Below are 21694 nucleotides of genomic sequence, written 5' to 3'. Positions count from 1 at the left end.
AAAAATATCTGATGGAGGTGCAGAAAGCAGAGGGTGTTCCCAGTAGTCAGGGGGATGGGCTTGCTTAACTTCTTGTTCCCTTCCAACATAGCTATCCATCTCCTGCCTCTGATGGTGGAAAGTGATGTCCAGTGACAGCTGATTTGTGGTGACCCTATAGGCTTTTCAGGGAAGAGACATTTAGAGGTGGTTTGCCATTGCTTGCCTGCACATCACTAACCTGGTATTCCTTGGAAGTCTCTGTTCCAAATACTAGCCAGGGCCAACCATACTTTGCTTCCAAGATCTGATGTCATCAGGCTAGCCTGGACTGTTCCTGACAAGTGGGACATTCCCGGAGATGTTAAAGGAGGCTGTAATTCGACTGCTTCAGAAAAAACCTTCGCTGGACCTTAGAGCACTAGCTAACTACCGCCCAGTTTCGAACCTGCCGTTCCTGGGAAAGGTAGTTGAGAAAGCAGTGGCGGAGCAGCTGCAAGTTTTCCTGGATGAAACATCCCCCCTGGACCCATTCCAGTCTGGTTTCTGCCCAGACCATGGGACGGAGACGGTATTAGTCGCCATCGCAGATGACCTAAGAAGGCTGCTGATTCTTCTTGACCTATCAGCAGCATTTGACACAGTCAACTACGACCTATTGACTCACCGCCTCACCGTTGCCGGGGTGCTGGAGGTAGCCTTGCAGTGGTTTTCCTCCGGGGATGGGGACAAAGGGTGATGCTTGGTGAGCAGACCTCCCTGCAGCACCCACTTATATGTGGAGTGCCACAGGGAGCTATTCTCTCGCCTATATTATTTAACATCTACATGCGCCCCCTTGCCCAGATTGCCCAAGGTTTGGGACTGGGTTATCAACAGTATGCTGATGACACCCAACTCTATCTGTTGATGGACGGCAGACCGTCCTCTGCCCCTGAACAACTTTCTGTGGCTGGATGGTTACAGCAGAGTCAACTGAAGTTAAATCCAACTAAGACGGAGGTCCTATACCTTAGCCGAGGTGGGGTGGGTTCATGCATCCAGCTCCCAGCCCTGGGCAGCCTCGTTCTGGTACCGGCCCAGCAGGTGAAGAGCTTGGGAGCGATTCTGGATGCCTCCGTCTCCATGGAGGCCCAGGTCATAGCGGCTGCCAGGTCTGCCTTTTTCCACTTACGGCAAATCAGGCAGCTAGCACTATACCTACCTCCCCAAGGTCTGCCTACAGTGATCCATGCAATGGTTACTTCCAGGCTGGACTACTGTTACTCGCTCTACATTGGCTTGCCTCTGAAACTGATCTGGAAACTGTAGCGGGTGCAGAATGTGGCAGCTCGCCTGCTGACTGCATTACCTGTACGGGTGAGCACTCCTGCACTGGCTACCTATAGAGTACTGGATCTGTTTCAAGGTGTTAGTTTTGACTTTCAAAGCCTTGCGTGGCCTGGGACCAACATATCTATGGGACCATCTCCTCCCATATATGCCCTGGAGGTCGCTTTGCTCGGCCTCCCAGGATCTTCTGATAGTCCCCGGATCAAGAGATGCCCGTCTTGCCTTTTCGGTCCTGGCCCCAACCTGGTGGAATCAGCTCCCTATGGAGATCCAGGCCCTACCTGGCTTGCTGGCCTTTCATAGGGCCTGTTAAACGGAGCTGTTCCACCAGGTTTTTGGATGAAGCAGCAGGCATCCAGTTGGCCTCCCCCTGCTGCCCTATTGCACTACTGTATTGTGGTGCTGCATTATGGTACTTTTCCCTGTGCTATACCACCTTGCTGTTATATCATCTTGCTGAATCATTGTTGCACTTACTGAATGTTGAAATTGGTTTTATTGTGATTTTATTACTATTTGATGTACTCTGCTCTGAGCCCCTAAATGGGGGAATGGACGGAATATAAATAAACAGATGATGGTGATAATGATGATAATAATAATAATAATAATAATATAACCTGTTTGATGGGGATTTCTTTGTATTTTCTTTAGTTTTTTCCTTAGTTTTTGCTGTTCAAGATTTCTTTCATAATTCAGTCACAAAATAGGTATGTTAAATTAGATGCAGTATGCGCCACATTTTAAGTAGTTAGTGCAAAGTTTTTGACATTCGATTTTGTAGAATTGACATTTTTGTTTATGCAGAGTACTTCTTTTTATAGAAATAGTTTTCACTGTAAAAATCTGTCTCCTTCCTCAATTTAAAGATATTTTAAATGCAAGTCTATGTGGATGGTGTTTCATATCTTAAGTTTTAATCAGTTTGAATTTCCCCTTTGTATTATCAGCTGTTGGTCTGTAAGTCTTGACAACACAATGCAGCATCAAACAGAAAAATCAATGAAACACTGGCTTTCAGTCTATCAGATTATAGAGAAATACTGGCAAGAACAGACAGAGAAGAAAACTGAAGGTAATTCTTTCCACGTACCATTGAATAATATTTGTGTAAGAAAAAAACAGTCCTTAAAAGAGAAACCTTTGTTGAGGAGCACGCAAGGAAACAGTTCTTCCTGAAACTGGATGTGTAATATACGCAACATAGTATATCATATGCCTGGGCTACATACTCAGTTGAACCCAGACTTTAATGCCTCTCTTGATGTGAAGCATATTGACAGAACACGTTAACCTCATTCCGTATTAGCTCTCAAAGCATTTTACAGGCAAAGTTTACAAACTGCTTATTTTGTTGAGTTGTATGCTTTCCTATTCAGGCTTTACACCTGTGCATCTGAAGAGATCAAGCGTCTGACCCACCTTCTTTTGGTTTGCCCTCATTGATTAGCTTTTAGAATTTACTGGATATGTCCAATCTTATCCAGATATCACCTTTCATTCAAGCCATGGGTGACCTCCTACTTACTGGCAGATATTGACCCTGAAATTACTGTCACAGTAGCAAAATATATGGCATTTATAAAAACACTGAAATGTAAATAATTGCTATAAAGGAGAAATTTTATTTAGAAGATGAAGAAGATATTGGATTTATATCCCGCTCTCCACTCCGAAGAATCTCAAAGCGGTTCACAATCTCCTTTACCTTCCTCCCCCACAACAGACACTTTGTGAGGTGGGTGGGGCTGGAGAGGGCTCTCACAGCAGCTGCCCTTTCAAGGACAACCTCTGAGCTATGGCTGACCCAAGACCATTGCAGCAGGTGCAAGTGGAGGAGTGGGGAATCAAACCCGGTTCTCCCAGATAAGAGTCCGCACACTTAACCACTACACCAAACTGGCTCTCCAGTTTTCACAACTCTTAAATTTTGATCCAAATTCCTTTTAAAATTCCAGTTGGAACTTGAAATTTTTTATGGTTTTAAACTTTTGGAAATTTGATGTGTATTTGTAATTTGCTTAGATACACTTAAGACTTTTGGTCATATGAGTTATACCAAGATAGAAGGTTTTATTCAGATCAGTCAGATATTAGGACAGCAGCAAATCATCTTGGTAGTTTAATCTGTGGGAATCACTTTGATGTACCAGAGAAAAGCATGAGTATTTTGGAATAATGATACCAGGGTTGTAGATTACTATTATGATTTTTTGTAAGTTATCTTGATCATAGTTTTGCCTGTTTTGTTCCTGTTGCTACTTTTACATTGTGTCATGTAAGTGCGTGCTATTAATTTTACTGTGGTTAAGAAATTGGGAAGTATCACCTTGGGGATGCTTATTCTCTCCTCTCTGTTTCTCTAATGGCTATCAACCAGGGGTAAAGGAACTACTGGCATCATTCTTAACCATGGGGAGAATTGACTGGGGTGGTTCTTTAAGCTGAATGTCAGATCCTCACTGACAAGAAGCCCCTGTTAGTATTAACCACAGTTCAAGTCTATGCAGAGTTCCCTTAATTAGAGTTAAGGTAGAAATGGAGAATTTGTTTCATAGCTGAAGAGAGGATGAGAGTGAGTGCACCATTCCAGTTACTAGATAAATACGGCTTAATTGTAAGTAAAAGGGTATTAACATGCTGTCCATACTAAAAGGTTGAAGGGCAAATGTTTTCTTGGGGCAAAGGCTGTGCTACCCATCGCAGCAATGCAGTCTTTTTCTTTTGGGACCGTGATTGCTTTTCTCACTGCTACATCTTTCTTTTCCTCCCCCCCCCCCACTTTTGTTTTAAAGACAAAATAATTATTATGTCTCTTCCTCTGCCCCTTTTCATCCTTAAAATTACAACATCTCAAAATGAACAGAAATGAATTTAACAGCAGTGGTCAGTACGCTGCAGGCTTTCATAGAAGGGTCCACCCTGGGAGAATTTCACACACGACTCCAAATGCTGCTGGAATTCCACTGTCATGTCTTGCTGATGCCACAGGTGGAAGGTAATGGTAGGTATTTATTTTGGATTGCTAGTACTCTTCCAGTCTAGTTGAACAGAGCAGTTATATGCAAGTCTCATCTGGCTCAGCAGCTAACCACACATTTGTTTGGGGGATACATTGCCAGCTAAGAGAGGTAATGTCATTGCATTACTTGGGAATGCTGGATAAATATGCCCCACCCCTTTATCATACAGTGTGACACGAGGTCTCCCAGGCATACAAGTGTAGTTAATTTTCTTTCCAGCTCTGTGTCAGAATCTAGAGTAAGTCCAAGCCAGATTCCGGGGTCAGAGTCAGTCCAAAGGTCAGTTATGGAGAGAGCAGAGCCCAGTTCAGAGCGTTATACAAGAAGCAAGGTCCAACAGTGCACGGTTGTTCATGAGTACAGGGGGGATGATTCCAGAGTCAAGAGCCAGTCCAAGGGTTGCGGGAACAGAGCAGAACTCAGAGCTGTGGTCACTGAGTCAAGAGGTAGGTGACTTCTTGCTTCAACATCAAGCAGTCTGCCTTGACTGGCTTTTATAGGCTTCTGCTGGGAGGTCTTACTTGCAGCCAGCTGTTTGGGAGTAACCCTGCAGCTAATCATCATCATCAAGCAGCTGGTGTTGGGCAAGGAGATGTGCACTTTGTCTTCTTTCCTGGAGCTCCATTCTAAGCCTTTGTCACCAGGGTGTGGATGAAACTGGAGGGCTGGTAACAACCTCCTGGGTTTCCTCTGTTGGAATGGGGGTAAGAAGGTGCTGGTGGCTGTGAACTCTGACAAGCCTGTACCTCATTTTGCTTGCCAGTTCCTGCCAATTCAGAGCTGATTGCCTGCGGAGTCCTTGCTGTTGCTGAGTCCTGGCTGACCCATGACATTCTATATGAAACTATATCACTCTGCACTGTAGGCCAGATTGGCTACCAAATTCAGTTCTTTTGTGTGTGAGCTCAGTGCAGTACCAATAACAGGCTCAGTTGATGCCATGACTTGTGCTAGCCAAATTTTAAAACCTAAACTACAATTTACACTTCCTAGCAAAACAAGAAAAAATTATTCAGAGCTCACCTGCTTTTGTTTCCCACCTGTTCAGTTCTTAAATTCATTGGCTTGCTTCCTTTTGCATATTACATCAGCTTCTGGAAGTTAGTATAGCACTGCAAATGAAGTGAACATGTTAACTTGCTCAGTTGCCCTGCTGAAAGGCTGCCAGAATGTTGGGGTGGGTTAGAGCATGTCATAAAAAGGGGCTTACTTTTTGCATTCTCTAGCTTGGTGCCTCTAGTGTTGAGGAAGAAAATATTTTAAAATTAAATTTTTTACTGATTCAGATATGCTGCGCAACGTACTGTGGAATCTGTATCATTACTATAAGCAGTTCTCAGAATGCGTGCAGACCAAACTGACTGAACTTCGGCAGCCTATCGAGAAAGAACTGAAGGTGAGAACAGTGACGCTTGTTGTGATGACTCACTCCTAGTCTGTAGCTGTTGGAGACAAAGCTGAAGCATGATGTCATGCTCTCAAAGTATTATACTGGCTTCTAAAACTGGGGGTGTGTATCGTTCATTTTTTGAGCAGACTTCGGAGGATGGTGAAAGACAGGAGCGCCTGGCATGACTTTGTCTATGGGGTCGCAAAGAGTTGAACTCGATTGTGCAACTGAACAACAAATTGTTTCATTTAACTGGCACTGCCATTCATTGACTTTGTCTTAATTACAGGAGTTTGTGAAAATCTCAAAATGGAATGATGTTAGCTTTTGGGCTGTAAAACAGTCTGTGGAGAAGGCTCACAGGTAAGCGCTCTGATGCTTTGATGCTGTCAGCCATTTTGGACATCCAACCATTTAAGTCAGTCATTTGTCCCCCCAAAAAATTGCAGCTTGGAAGACTTTTAAAAGTTTGATGCCATTCCTCCTTTATTGCTCTTCTGTTGGCTTTTTCTTTAAATCCCACTGACTTAAGGAGAGGTTCATGCAAATAAGCCAAGAATGAAATTCTGTATCTTGCAACAGGTAAGACCATGGCCTCCAAGCATGCCATATGTGTTTTAGCCAGCACCTCTTTTTTGCCAGAAATCTCATGAAGATCAGGTTCTGCAGGACCCAGTCACCCTAGTGGATCTCCTGCTGGCCATGTAGGCTCTAGTTCTCAGACCTTGTCCAATAGTTTGTTTGGACCTTTTCCAAGTGTAGATAATTCTCTCCCCCCCCCTCCCGCAAACACTTACATCCCTCACATCTTTTTCACACAAGGGCAATTCCTTCATCGAGGCCCTTCCAGACTCTGCCTCTCTGGAGGTTAAGCAGGGATCGCTAAAACAACGTAGATTCCTTAATGAAGTAATCATTGCCATCTTAGCTTCTTGCAGTGAATTCACAAGCATATATACAAAACATCCTGGAAAGTATTGTTGGTGGTGTAGGTGCAAACATATCCCTCACCAGTCCTCAGTCATTAAGAGTGCTGGCATTGTTCTATGTGGGCCTAGTCCAGGATCTTTATCCAAATACTTTAAAATGCCATGCCACACTTCAACTGTGTCTACTGTCCTTCATTTCTAGGGAACAGCATCTCTTTTTCACATTTGCACGTAAAGATGAGCTCTCTGGCTTCTTATTCCATCTGTTCCTAGGTTATCCATCTTGGGATTTCTGAGTTGTCATCAGAGCCTTATCAAAGGCTCCATTTGAATTTAGTTCTGCATAAATTCTTCAGTGTTGCCTCATAGTGGCATGACCTTGGGAGACAGAGTCTTGGAACGTAATGCCTTATCTATCTGAAAAGAGCTTTGTTCCTCTCTCTGGTATGAAATTATTCCAAGGACAAGCATGTCCTTTATTATGAAAGTGAAATGAGTTTGCCTCCGCAGATGCAGCATTTGGGAGTAGGATGTTTCCGCAAGTACTTTCACCTTGAGCATCTGTAGCAGCAGCTTGCTAGGTTGGACACTTACTTGGGATGTGGAGGCGGCTACTTATGGGGAACAGAACATTGGTTCTTCACTATGAAGATTTCTTCTTCTTGCTGGACATAAGGAATCCAACCAACTGGGGGTATAACTAACAAGATCACTGCTGTCAGATTGGAATAGATTCAATTTTCATACTGTCCTAGTTAACATTTTCTCTTCCACATGGCTTGTAACTGTAGATTAAGTTAGTTAGCAGGTGCTAATGGTTTTTCTAGGGGTTTTTCTCATGTTGTTCAGTCATTTTTAAGCCACGTAGAGCCCTTTTGGGGATAGGTGGAATATAACCCTAGTAAAAATAAATAAACAAATAAATATTGCTAGAAGAAGTTTTCTTTTCTTATCAGCATTGTTACATTATGTACACTAAGTGGGAAATTTCCTCTACACATACACATACTCACACTGGGAGTAATACATACTTGAATCATTTTCAAAGTCCTTCCAGAGCAGGTAGGAGAGGAGTTATCCAACCTGGATTCCCTTTATCCACTGACAACAAGAAACCTTCAAAGCAAATACCAGTGTTCTGTTTTCCAGTCTTTACTTATGGGAATGCATAGTTGTAGTAATTCCAGCTCCTAACATAATAATGTCAAAGTAAAAGACAGTTGTCTTTGACTGACTAGCTTTCTTGTGGCTTATCTGACTAGCTTTCTGACAAATGTGTCTAATGTGTTAAGCTGTTAACAGTAGTCCTTTTACTTCATGTCCAAATGTCACATAACCCTGTTGTGTATCATACCCACCAACTGCTGATTAAGATATGTCAAAATAACATTCTCATAATTGCACTTGAGGAAGTGAGCTCTGATTCACAAAAGTTCATACTGAAATAAATATTGCTAAGCTAGTGCCCCTGGACTTCAGTTTCATTTGCTTCATGTACCTTTCAAACTGGGTGATGAGTTAGGATGAACTTCAGTCCCTTGCTCTCCTTTTACCCAGTGTTGTGAAGTTCATTTTGATCCATTTCTTTTTATTGTGACTAGGACACTTTTTAAATTTATGAAGAAATATGAAGCTGCTCTCAATGAACCATGTCGATCAGCCTTAATGGAGACATCTGAAGATGAGCGACTAGTTTCTTTGCAGAAGCAGGGATCATCTGACAACCAGGAGACTAAAATTCAGAGCCTACACAACATATTAAGGAAAAAACTGGCTTCTACAGTAGATGCTGTTCAGGTATGTAAAGTTCTGATTTGCATTTTAGTGAAGTGTTAGCCATTTTTAAGTAGGGTACCAAATTTCCTGTATGCAGGGAATCCCCCTACCCCATTTTTATCAGTTCTATACTGTGCAAAATACTGTAAAATGTCTGTGGTTGTGGCAGGATAGCAACCAGAACATAATCATTATCCTGTGTTTAGTCATACTGTGATGTAAAATGAGTCAAATGGCTGCATGTTTGAAGGTTCTTTATCTCACATTTTCTGTTCATGGAAACAGTTCTGGTATTTTTTTTTAAATTAGTAATATAGGAATTTTGTATTCACAATCAAGTTATGGGGTATATGTATCCCTACATTTGATCACACTGATATGTTTGGAAACTGATTCATGGCACATAATGAAAATAGCCATCCGCCTAGTATTAAGCTTCATTCTTTACTACTAATAAATATTGATGGACCCATGGGTGATAATGCAGCACTCTGATTTAAGCTATATTGCTTTTGCCGTTGTGAAACTTTTCCTAGGTTGCTCACATAGAGGGATTCCAAGGAGATGTGTTTCATCCTGAATCCCTTCAGGCCCGCCTGCCTAAGCTTACAAAACGGATGACAAAGATATGCACAACCTTTGTGAAGAACAACACATTGTTGAATTTGGTGGAAAACCTCGATCAGTTTACAGGTAGGCACTGTGATAATACAGTAATATATCGGAACTTTACAAAATGAAATTGCACATTGAAAAATACTGCACAAAAGTGCTCTTTTCCTCTCCTTTCTAAATGGATAGACTTCTCAGTGTTGTGGGCTGACTGATGAATTAAAATAATATTGTTGAAATGCTGCTAAATCAGTTCTTTCTGTTGCTGTCTTCTTTTTACAGGTGATATAATAGTCTCTGCTCATGAGTTGCAAAACATGTCTGTCAATCTGCTTGCTGACAAGGAAAAACAGAAGTCAGAGGTCAAACATTTACTTGTCCAGAAACAGAGGGCTCTAACAGAACTATTTAAGAACCTTGCAACTACAGGTCAGATGCAATGAAACTTGGTCTCTGCTACTATGTATAGTCTGAGATAAGCTTGTCCCCTAGATGCATGTCTTTGTTAACGGGGTCCATTGTCCAGTTTAATCTGAATTTCACACAATGGTAGCCTAAGCAAAAAAACCCCTTCCTTCTCCTGCTTCTTGCTCTTAGGAACAGGTAAAGATGTTATGCTTCTTCCTAGGGTTGTCATATCGCAAAGGCCTTGCTTGGTCTCATTCAAAAACTTCTCAGGATCTGCTTTTCCTTCATCCATTGGATTTGCGCAGTGCATTGGCCTTGGTTAACTGCACACACAAAATGGACACAACGTATGTACTTCCTGGTTTTAGACTACACTGATAGCTTGGTATTAAAAGGCAAGGCATTGTGGCAGAAATTGGTAGTTGGGCTTTCTAAATATGGAACATTTTAATGGGATTTATTTAGTTCTATTTTTGAAGAAATACATGCAATTGGATTTCATAAGAGAATCTATATACATTGGAGTTAAAGGAACATGTGAGTGACTGAAAAAATATAGAGCAAGTATTGTTGTTTGGTATATTATGAATGTAGATTATTCAGATTGCACTGCTTTCAATGGAAAGATGAAGAATGTGCTGTCAAGTTGAAAACAATTTTTGGCAACTCCAGCCACAGGGTGTACCAGGCAATAGAGGAGCAGAGGTGTTTTGCCATTGCCTCCTCCCATCAAAGTACCAATTCCCAAATTCTGATGAGCCCAGGTAAAACTGGGCCATCCACACTACTGTTACACTGTTGTGCTGTTGTTACACCCTTGCATAATTTATCTATCCACCCCTATTTTTACACTCCAGAGTGAAGGGAAACAAGCAGCTTGTCATTTCATTCTTTTCTTTGTGTCCCAATTCTGGTGCCAGAATAAGGGTAGTGCTCATAGAAGAAGAAGAAGAATTGCAGATTTATTCCCCGCCCTTCTCCCATCTCTCCTATGTCTTCTCCCCCCACAACAGACACCCTGTGAGGTGGTGGGTCTGAGAGGGCTCTCACAGCAGCTGCCCTTTCAAGGACAACTCCTGCAATAGCTATGGCTAACCCAAGGCCATTCCAGCAGGTGCAAATGGAGGAGTGGGGGACCAAACCCAGTTCTCCCAAATAAGAGTCTGCACACTTAACCACTACACCAAACTGACTCATATGCAGCCTGCAATACTTGCTGATTTGGTAGAAAGAGAAGACCCTTTAAAAACAACAACAGGATTATCTGTTCATGTATTAGGACAGGATCCCCTCCAGACCTGTTTCTTTCCACATCTTGATGTTCAGTGTATTCACATGAGGAACATCATTTTGCTAGTAGGCACATAAACTTAATAATAAAGTGGCTGTATAATTGAAGATAACTTGCTAAGAGCATATGTTATACAAACTCAGCTGAGATCCATTATCCAGTCACTATCTTCCTTCCATCAGGCCACAACAGCAGATGCCAATTGGTAGCTTGGACAAAGGGTTACCTTTTCCTAATCAATTGAATACTGTCTGATTACAGAACTATATGTTAAGTATTAAGTTCTAATTCCATAGTTAACAGTACAGTAATTAGTATTCTTCTGCCATGTTTCACATTATTTCTCCCCAAGCCAAATTTTTAAGTTGTGGTATGGAAAATTATATAAACATTGAAAAAGCATTTCAGAAATACTCCAGTCCATGGGAAAAGATAGTTGAACAAGACATTAAATTAATTTTAGCAGAGCAAAGACAAAATATATTTATTTATCTATTTATGTTATTTATAGTCCACATTTCTCAGTGGGACTCAAGGCGGATTACGAGGAGTGAGTGAACGTAATCAACAGGATGGGACTTTCAGTAAACAATGAAATAGGATTTTGGTTGTAGAACCAACCAGAAATCTAAAAAACAGAAGTGATACAAAGATTAGATGTTAACATGACACATAAAATGATGCAAGATTACACAGTAGGATCCAACTAATGTGCTTGTGTCGACCCTTGGGCTGTGAGATGCCCTGAGCCTGCCTTTGGTGGGGAGGGCATGATATAAATTAAATTAATAAATAAAATAAACATACAACAAACTTTACACAATAGTGTAGACTCCAGTCACTAATAATTTGTGAATCATTTTGTACAGTGTTATCCATGTAGAAAAGGCCCCTTGAATAATTCAGTTTTGTGTAGTTTGTGGAAAGCCAGGAAAGTGGGAGCCTTCGTGACCTCAGGCAGGGCATTCCACAAGATGGGGGCCACAATGGAGAAGCCATATGAGGAGATGTTGATTTTGCCCATTTGGCACCTGCAAAAGGCTCTGTTCAGATGAGTGAAGCCATTGTAAAGGAGCATAGGAAAATTTTATTATTGTTTCAATATCTATTTCTGCCTTATAGACATTTCATTTTCAAAATAATACCTAAGTTATGCCCACGTGGCTCTCTTTAGATTGTCATTTCATCTGCATGTAATAGTGTAGGAATTCTATCAGTTCAGGAGCATGTACATGCTCTGCCTGGAAAATTTTAGCTACAGTAGATATATTAGGAAGAAGGATGCATGCTGAGATTCTATGTAGATAGTAACTGTATAGGTGTTTTTATTCGGTTTTTCCCCTGCTTTTGCATGGTCTGTGGACCATAATAAAAATCAAATGATTGTTTAATGCTGCTCAGTAATTGTTTTCTTTAAAAATGTTTTTAAAATTAATATTTCTGCACAGAAGTGGCAGATCCAGGGGGCCCCCAAATAGATAAACCACATTCTGTCCTCTCAACCATTTGTAGTATGTAAAACACAAATCTGTCATTTAATGCTCCCAAAAAAATGCTGTGAAATTCAGGCTCACATTCTTCTTCATTCCACAAAGGTGATATAGAAATGTGTCGCCTTGCTTGCGATACAATATGTAGCTACTCAAATCTGTGGAAGCTCTTTTTTACATTCCCAGGCTAGAGGGGGCTGCGTGTTGTCTTCTGACTATATAGCATTTTTGAAACCAACACAGTGAAGTCATAACTGTGAATTTAAGCTTAAGTTCACAACACTATTAAATTATCTCTTAAATATATAATACAGTGTTAGCTGGGACTGCAAAAACAATGGTTTCAAGAGTTTATGCACTGTCATACCTTGTACAGAATGAAAGAGTGTTACATAAATATTTAATAAAGTTTGGCTGAAGACTTGAAATTGCTTTTTTTTCCCCCTTGAGAGACTTGAAGTTGCATAGTGTTGTCTTCAGAGGGTGGGAAGAATCTTCTCTATTATACTTTGCAGGTTGCTTTCTGAGATCTCTTCATCGTGGGATGGATGCCAGAAGTACTTCTATCAGTCTCTTGCACGCCACTGTAGGCTTCAGACAGCATTATTGGCACCTTCAAAGGTAAATCAGTAACTTCATACAATAATAGATACTTTGTTTAACCTTTTGTTTTGAATGGTGAAACAGGATCATTTGCTGCAGCCTATTTGACAAAGTATTTCAAGCCCATGTACTTTTCTCAGGCATTTTTGTAGTTTCTCACATTGTCCATATTGTAAGTGAACAAAGGTGAAACTACCAGCCAAGTCTGCTACTCTGTCACTTCTATATACTGTTTGTTACAAAGTATTCACAATTGCCAAATTCATGTGTTCCAGATGCTTGATAAGCCATTGAATTGTATGACAATTGTAGGTCCCTGTTCAATTTTCAAAAAAGCAGTGGCTGATCCTTCTTGTTCTAGTTGATTATTGATAATATTAACGTGATTGTTTCAGTTAGATCTGTGTAGGCCTTTTGATTTCTTTTACTGAAAACCAACTTCGGTGAAGCTAGAAATATGACCCGAAATGTTAAATCAGTAAAAAAAAAAAATAGAATTATCTGTCGATCAGTCAGAAAGTAAACATTCGGCTTAATTATTATAGGACAGTTCAGTCTTTGTAACTGCTTTTCTGAAGCACTGGGAAAGTGCTGTGAGTGCCTGTGCTCCACTGAGAATTTAGAGAATCTAATTCTTACATTGTATACTTAAAACCACAATCAGAGTTGTTGGGATATTAACTGTTTTTCTCATCCAGTTCACTCATGAGAAGAAACTCTCACTGTGAGCCCAATGTTTCAATTTAGCAAATACAAACTGCTTCCACCAGGAAAATCAGTTAAAATAAAAATAATCTTAAAATTATGGAACTAGCATAAAGGAGGGAAAGTTTCATCTTTGTTAACAGCTATAAACAGCCATGTTATTAAGAAATAGACAAAAATAAATACTTCTTTCTTTCACTGCAGGAAATTGGGCTTGGTACAATTGAAAGATGCAAAGGATTTACTGCGCACCTAATGAAGATTCTTGTGAAACAGAGGAAGGCTCTTACTGCCTTGACAGAGCAGTGGATTATCATGAGGTACTTGACCATCTGTTTTCTGTGTCCTAGTTCATTTAAAAAGTAAGGTTCAGAACCAAAATGGAAGACAGAGGTTGCAAACTACATAAGTTAATGTAAAAACTTAACAAGTAATTAATATCAAGAATTTAGAGCAGCAGAAGTTACAGAGATCCAATTTTGTTCAATTTCTAGGGTTAGATAAAAATTCCAAAACCTTGTGCATGAACTGGGAATAGATGAGGCACTGAAGATCTTCTTCGTGGTCTCTGTGCAGTCCCACACATGGGTCTTGCCGCAGGCCAACGGATCCGTACCTCGGAGCTCCGATAGCTCGCCTATAGCGTCTTTTGGCGCGCTTTCCTCCCGCCCTGGGGAGCAGGCAGCGACTGCGCATGCCTGGAGCGGGGGGAGAGCGCCCATTCCACCCAGTTTCTTCCCTACCGCCGCCCGGACATACCTACCTCGCTGCGTTTCCTCCTTAGCTCGCTTTTCTCTTCATCTTTATCTCCATCTGGTATCGTATTCTCGTCCCTTTATTCCTTACTATTTTCGTTCCTTTAAAATATTAAAAAAAAAAAAATCCGTTTTCTGCGCTTTCTTTCCCCTTTTCTTCCCCTCCCTCCCCTCCCTTGTCCGGAGCGCATGGAAGGGAAGGTTACCTTCAAAAAGTGCAGGCGCTGTGGGTCTAAAATCCCCACCACTGACGGCCATAGCCATTGCCTTTTCTGCCTTGGAGAAGCCCACCGGGTCGACTCCTGTGCACATTGTGCGAATTTCAGAAAACAGGCCCGTAAAAACCGCGCAGCAAGGCTCCGGAGCTTTCTGCTTGAATTGTCTTTGCGGGCGATGCCCACCTCTTCCTCGCCGCCTCCCCCACCTAGAGCGGGAGATTCGGCCGCTTCGGACGTGCCTCTCTCGCAAAAGCAGACGCACAAGTCCGTAAAGAAACTTTCGAAGCACGCCGGGACCGGCCATAAGTCTTCAAGAAAGTCGCGTCATCCCGGCCCCGAGGGATCGGCGCCGAAAGCACCACGTCATTCGAAAGCAACGGATTCGACTACGAGGAAGTCTTCAGAGTCGCACTCGACCGAGTCGCACCCGACCTCGCACTCGCATCGGACCTCAACTTCGGCTCCTGACCCTATGGATGCCTCAACTTCGCAACTCCGGCTCCCGTCGGAACTCTCGGCTCCGTCAGATGTAATCACTGACATGCCGCAGCTCACTCAGCAGTCTTCTACGGCCGTAGAAGTTATCCCTATTCACTCTCGTTCACCGTCGGTCCACAGCATGGTTCCTTCCAACTTCTTGGAACCCGACCCATCCGATCCTACTCAACACTACCCGAAGTCTTCACTTCGAATTGGATCTTTCCAGGACGTCGCGCTTTCACCCCTTTATAGGGATTCAGCGACCCAAAGCTCTACTCATCGACTCCGTTCGCATTCTCCAGAGACCCAACACAGACCGCGTCGGATTCGATCACGTTCCCCGACACCTATGCCTCCTCGGTATCGCTCTCGCTCCCCGCGGGGATACCGCGATTCCGGCTCCTCCGCCTACTATGACCGGTATGACCCGTATGCTCGTCCACGCTACGACTACTCTTCGCAGTCACGATCGCCTTCGCCAAGGGTTAGGTCTCGTCATCGCCGATCTCGCTCTCCTTCCTACGAGGGAACTCACCGCTCCAGATATCCAGACCTCGGTCATGATGTCGTTGCCCCTCGGATCCGCTATGACGACTCTCCTCGATCCCAAGTATATGATCCTCACCGAACCCGAGAATACGGTCGATTCCGTGACCTTCCTCCAATCCGACATTCTCCTCGAACCCGTGACGTCGATCGACTCCGAGACCTCTCCGAGCCCCGAGGATCCGATCACCTCCCTCGACAGTCGGCTCTGTCTCCACTGCAGGATCGCCCTCGGGACCTCAACAAGCCTGTTACGATCCCCTCCGGAACCTCCACGGCTCCCATCCGGGTTTCTCCGACTCGACCATCCCAGGACACTCACACTCCCAAGCTTCGGGCTTCGGCTTCGGAGTCGATCGCTCCGCATCACTCACCCAACGCTGACGACTCCCACTCTGATCGGGAATCCTCCCTCTCATCGGATTCGGAGGATCACCCTGCCTCTGTCGCTTCGGAATCTACACCACAGCTGCGCCTTTCACCATCAGACGCTTCCAAAGCATACCTGAACCTCATCACCACTATGGCTGACGCTCTCCAGATTGCCTTGCCATCTGACTCTCCTAAAGTGTCAGACATTGTACATGACTTAGTACAGGCTGACTTCCCACCAGGGTCACTCCTTCCGATGCTACCCGTACACCTCGAAGGGTTGCGAGAGGCATGGGACAAGCCGGCCTCTGTGCCGCCTACCTCCAAACGATTCGACTCTCTCTACAGGGTTCATGCCCCGGATGCCAAATTCTTGGCAACTCACCCTGCGCCCAACTCCATTATTGTTCATTCTGCAACTAAGGCCAAGCCCTCACGGCACCCTACACCACCAGATCGCGAAGGGAGAAAACTGGACACCCTTGCTCGGAAGTTATTCACTCTGGCCTCTACCAATTCCAAGCTCAACAACTATTTGGCTTATTTTTCTGCCTATGTCTTCAATTTAGCTAATCAATTCACACCCTTAATCCCTTCTCTCCCTGAAACCTCTCAGAGAACGGCCTCCAATTTGGTCTCAGAATTGTCCAGAGTCTCCAAACAGCAGATAAACACCGTACGACATGCTGTTTCCTGCTCTTCGAGAGTCTTCGCCTCCTCCGTCGCCTTGCGCCGTCATGCTTGGCTGCGTTCTACTAACCTGCAGCCTGACATCAAGCAGAAGATAGAGGACTTGCCCTTCGATGGCCTAGGCCTTTTCCATGCGTCCACGGACGAAGTGTTAACCGCTGTCGATGATGGCCACAAACGCGCCAAACGCCTGGGAGTTTCCCAACCAAACTCCCAGCAGTTCAATCGAGCAAAAACTTGGAGACCATCATTTCCAAAACGACAACGGTCACCAAAACAAAGTGACTACTGGAGGCGGAAAGGTCCACAACAAAAGCCTCATTTCCAACAGAGACCTAAGCCCCAGCAAACCAAGAAGGCCTCTCTCCAGACCAAGCAGTCTCTTTGACTCTTTCACAACTCCACTTGCTCTCCAGACTCCACCGTCCTACAGCACACGTCTCCTTCCGTTCCTTCCCAATTGGAACTCGATCACAACCGACTCCTGGGTGTTGACCATCGTGCGCCTAGGTTACGCAATCGAGTTCATTTCTCCACCTCGCCACCACTACTTCATTTCTACCCCTCCGTCTTCACTCCTCCATCAGGAAATTCTGGACTTGCTCCAGAAAAATGCCATAGAACCCGTTCCTCCTCAACATCGAGGGACAGGCTTCTACTCGAGATACTTTCTGGTCCCCAAGAGGGATGGAGGCAAGCGTCCTATTCTAGATCTGCGAAACCTCAATCGATACATCGAATACAGGAAGTTCAGAATGATTTCCCTGCAGTCCATCTTGCCCCTGATTCCCAGGAATTCCTGGATGGCTTCCCTAGATCTCCAAGACGCTTACTTCCATGTGACCATTCGACCTCAACATCGGAGGTATCTGCGATTCGCCATGGGTCAGGACCACTTCCAATATGTGTCCCTACCATTCGGCCTCTCCACTGCACCCCGCATTTTCACCAAGTGCATGGCAGTGGTGGCAGCTGCTCTTCGCATCCGGAACATCCCAGTCTTCCCATATATCGACGACTGGCTTTTCATAGCTCCGACTCAACATCAGCTGCAGAGCAACCTCAACAGAGCTCTCACCCTTCTGAAATCCCTGGGTCTTCGTGTGAATGCTTCAAAATCTCACCTCACACCTACCCAGGACCTCAAGTTCATAGGGGCCCTTCTGTGCACCTCTCTCCATCGTGCCTTCCTCCCCCAGGATCGGGCACTAACTATCATTGCCTTAGCCAAGTCAGTTCAACAACAGCCTCGTCAGTCTGCATTCACAATCCAACGCCTGCTGGGCCTCATGGCCGCCACAACATCTGTCCTTTACTTTGCCAGGCTTCGGATGCGACAACTACAGCTCTGGTTTGTACGAGCCTACCATCCTCAGGCGCAACCGCAGAGCATTTTACTCACTGTTCCACAGAGAGCACTTCTATCTCTCACCTGGTGGACTATGCCCGACAACCTGCTCGCAGGCATGCCGTTTCTACCGACTCCTCCGATGGCTGTCGTGACAACAGACGCCTCCAAGTGGGGATGGGGAGCCCACTTAGAGGAGAAGACCGTCAGGGGGCTTTGGACTCCCTCCGAGAGGGCCATGCACATAAACTGCCTAGAACTGATTGCTGTACACAGGGCCCTCCAATCGTTCCTCCCTCTCATCAGGGACTGACACGTTCAAATTTCCACGGACAATATGGCAACAGTTTACTACATAAACAAACAGGGAGGCACCAGATCCCTCCGCCTGTGCCGCATAGCCGTACTGCTCTGGGAATGGTGTGTCAAGCACACCATCTACATGACTGCCATTCACCTCCCCGGTGTGGAGAATATCCTGGCCGACTCCCTCAGCAGATTTCGCATAGACGACCACGAATGGTCCATCAATCCGACCTACCTTCGGCGCATCTTCCGATGCTTCGGAACGCCCAAGGTGGACGTTTTTGATTCCAGGGAGAATGCCAAATGTCCTCATTTTTATTCCAGGAGGGGCAACGATGCCTTCCTTCACAGATGGGCAGGTCCCCTTCACTACTTCTTTCCACCAACCCCCCTTCTGACACGGGTGTTGGTAAAGATAGCACGAGATGGCACGGACTGCATCCTCATTGCTCCATGGTGGCCTCGGCAACCGTGGTTCACGAGACTTCTCCAAATGTCCCGCCACACTTACCGCCGTCTTCCTCCTGTGGGCGACCTTTTATCCCAGGCCAGTGGGCAGGTTCTACATCACAACCCTCGGGTTCTAGCCTTGGCAGCCTGGAGGATACATCCGCCTGTCTCTCCACAGAGGTAGCCAACATCATCCTCAACGCAAGGAAGCCTTCCACTAGACTTTCGTACCAACGCAAATGGAAGCGCTTCTGCTCATTCGCGGCATCTAACCATCTGCAGCCAGAATCAGTGCCCCTTAACCTGATCCTTCATTATCTACTTTCTCTACAGAAATCAGGACTCTGCTATTCTGTAAGAGAACCCGCTCCGGCATTGAGGTGTGGAAAGAAAGATTTAGGAGACAATAAAAATTCCGGGAGATGTCTGACTATAGGAAAGGGGTGCGCACAAAGGTTGAGAGGGCATCTGTAGTCTTAGAAGACTCCTCTCAGAAGACTCCTCCTCCCTTTGTCCGTCCAGCTTTTATTGAAACCATGACCTCACATCATTCCACCAACATTAGCCAATTAATTATATGTGTCTGGTCAACGTAACCACAGATAACGCCTGCGCAGATCACACAAACAGCACGTTTCCTTATCATAACATAACAAAGCTTCAATACATTACATTCTGTGGCGCAGTTAAATTCTCTGCTGTTAAAACTGAATCCCTACATCTCCTCTGTTTTTATTTATTTTTTCAACTATTAAGGCTAAAGGAAAACATTAACTACATAACCTAAATACATTGATTAATGAAGGAATACATTGAATATAAAAACAAGCTATTAGTAATATGAATATCATAATCACTGCTATTACAAAATATCCCAACTACTCCCAATTTTGAAACCAGGATCATATTTAACCATGGCTTCCTCTATAACCCTTGATTCATTTATATAAAACAACAAGATTGATTTAAGAAGATATAAAACCTCATTCTATAAAAATAGAAAATCTAAACAAAGACAATTCTAAAAAAACAGTATTCATTACAAAATTCATTTCAATTAGCAAAGCAGCAATAGCTATTTTTAAGCATTAGTAAATAATTCTATATCTTTAAAAATGGTTAACAATATCAAATCATTACTAACAAAAATCATAGTAAGAATAAAAACTTATAACATCCAATAATACTATCTGTAACTTATTCAGTGCTTGCTTATACATATATGTGTATGTGTGAGTGAAGATTATATGATACCATAATATCAGAATGCTTAACAGTATACATGTCATAAGGACTAAGAGCAATTAAAGTACATATGCTTCTCTAATAAGAAAACAAAACTTTATAAGCACTATGTTTACAAACAAAAATATACCATCTTTCAAACCCATAACTATAATTTTCAGTTGTTTCCACATTTGTCTTTCATTTCAGATTTACATTTCCATTTCCAACTGTTACTCTTAACATTGAGATTATAAAAACAATCCAAATTCTTTACGCCATGGTTTGACACATCGAGCAGGAATCCATAGAGCACCCTGCCACGTTGGGGGAATCCATAGAAGTACTTTCTTTAATGCTACTGCAATATATTCTCTTCCTCAGGTGATCAGGAGGACAGGACCTTTCCATTCAGGATAAGGAAACTTCTGATAGGTGACAAGTGATCTAGGCAGTTGTTCTTCTGACCTAAAATAAAGCTCAACAGGAATATGAGACCCTGTTATGGGAAATAAACACAAATTTAAAGCATAAAGCATTTTAGCCATGACTGTGGGAACAGCTGCTGTTGGAATCCCTTTCCCCTCCATCTGGCAATACAATAGCGATTTAAAGATCAAATGAGCTCTCTCCACAATAGCTTGACCTGTTGAATTGAAAGGAATACCATGAGTTAATTTTGTTCCCCACAATTGACAAAAATCTGCAAATGCTGTAGAAACATAGCCAGGTGCATTGTCCATTTTTAAACATCCTGGCCTCCATAACTGCAAAAGCTCAAATACAATGTTGAATAACATGACATGATGTTTCTTCTTTCATGGGCATAGTCCAGATAAAACCCAAAGATGTCTTTATGGTGAGATGTAACTTGTTGAGAGGAGCTAATGTTGACACAGGAATCACATCCAATTGCCAAACCTGGTTGGCCTGAGCTCCTCGAAAATTCACTGCATCAAAAGAAAGGCTAATAGAAGTCTTACAATAAGAAAAACACACAGATACAATGTCTCTTGCTTGTAACATCGAGATGAAAAACATTCTGTGCAAGGTCTTTGCAGACTGATGGAATGCAGCATGTGACTGAATAGGATTGTCAAATAAGGAAAAAACATTATTCTGAAGAGCTGCATCTGCACGTGCATTTTCTTTCACCAACATCCCTGGTAGGCCAGAGTAGGAACGAATGTGACAAAACTGAAAGCTCTTCTCTCCTGTAATAAAAACTGCAACTGACAAAACATTTCATACAACTCTTTGTCAATAGATGAAACCAAATAAAACAAAGGTAAATGCATCATTAATCTGAACACATATTAAGTATCTACTACAAGAATAAAATCATTATTTTTAAACAACTGAAATGCTAAAATTACAGCAGCCAATTTTGACCACTGGGCTGATGACTGTAAATCAGTAAAGTTCACTTCCCACACCCTGGAGATCCATCTGTAAAAAGAGTTAACACATTTTGCAAAGGGTGTGAAAAAAAAGCAAGTTAGTTTGTTAGTAAGACATTTGGAAAAACAACAACAAACATTTATCTTTGGGGGGGTGTTACAAACAATTGTTCCCAGAAAACCCTCAAAAGCTATTTGGAACTTTGAAGTAGTCTGCAACAACCTGTGAAAAGGGAAAATAAACAAGGTTAATATCTTTTCCTGTTAACTGGATTGGATTACTTCTGGATTTAAAAAACAAGTCAGAGATTGCTATAAGCTTTGAGTACAAGTTCTTTTAAAAAGTATGTGGTAGATGAATCCATTC

General features: G+C 43.1%; 1 protein-coding gene across 1 annotated transcript in view; it reads left to right on the top strand.

Moving 5' to 3' along the window:
* The window catches only part of LOC132570542 (midasin-like), a 168914-nt gene that overhangs the window by 113726 nt on the left and 33494 nt on the right, over nucleotides 1-21694 (top strand). Inside the window, 11 exon segments of the mRNA XM_060237254.1 lie at nucleotides 2262-2386; nucleotides 4178-4315; nucleotides 5621-5730; nucleotides 6014-6087; nucleotides 8255-8454; nucleotides 8981-9017; nucleotides 9019-9122; nucleotides 9324-9470; nucleotides 9670-9796; nucleotides 12746-12851; nucleotides 13743-13858. Of these exon segments, the coding sequence (XP_060093237.1) occupies nucleotides 2262-2386; nucleotides 4178-4315; nucleotides 5621-5730; nucleotides 6014-6087; nucleotides 8255-8454; nucleotides 8981-9017; nucleotides 9019-9122; nucleotides 9324-9470; nucleotides 9670-9796; nucleotides 12746-12851; nucleotides 13743-13858 (1284 nt within the window).

Source organism: Heteronotia binoei, chromosome 1 (assembly GCF_032191835.1).
Source record: "Heteronotia binoei isolate CCM8104 ecotype False Entrance Well chromosome 1, APGP_CSIRO_Hbin_v1, whole genome shotgun sequence".
In the NCBI taxonomy this organism is placed as follows: Eukaryota; Metazoa; Chordata; class Lepidosauria; order Squamata; family Gekkonidae; genus Heteronotia; species Heteronotia binoei.
Note: the sequence above shows the minus strand (reverse complement) of the source record. Positions and strands in the feature narration are given on the sequence as shown.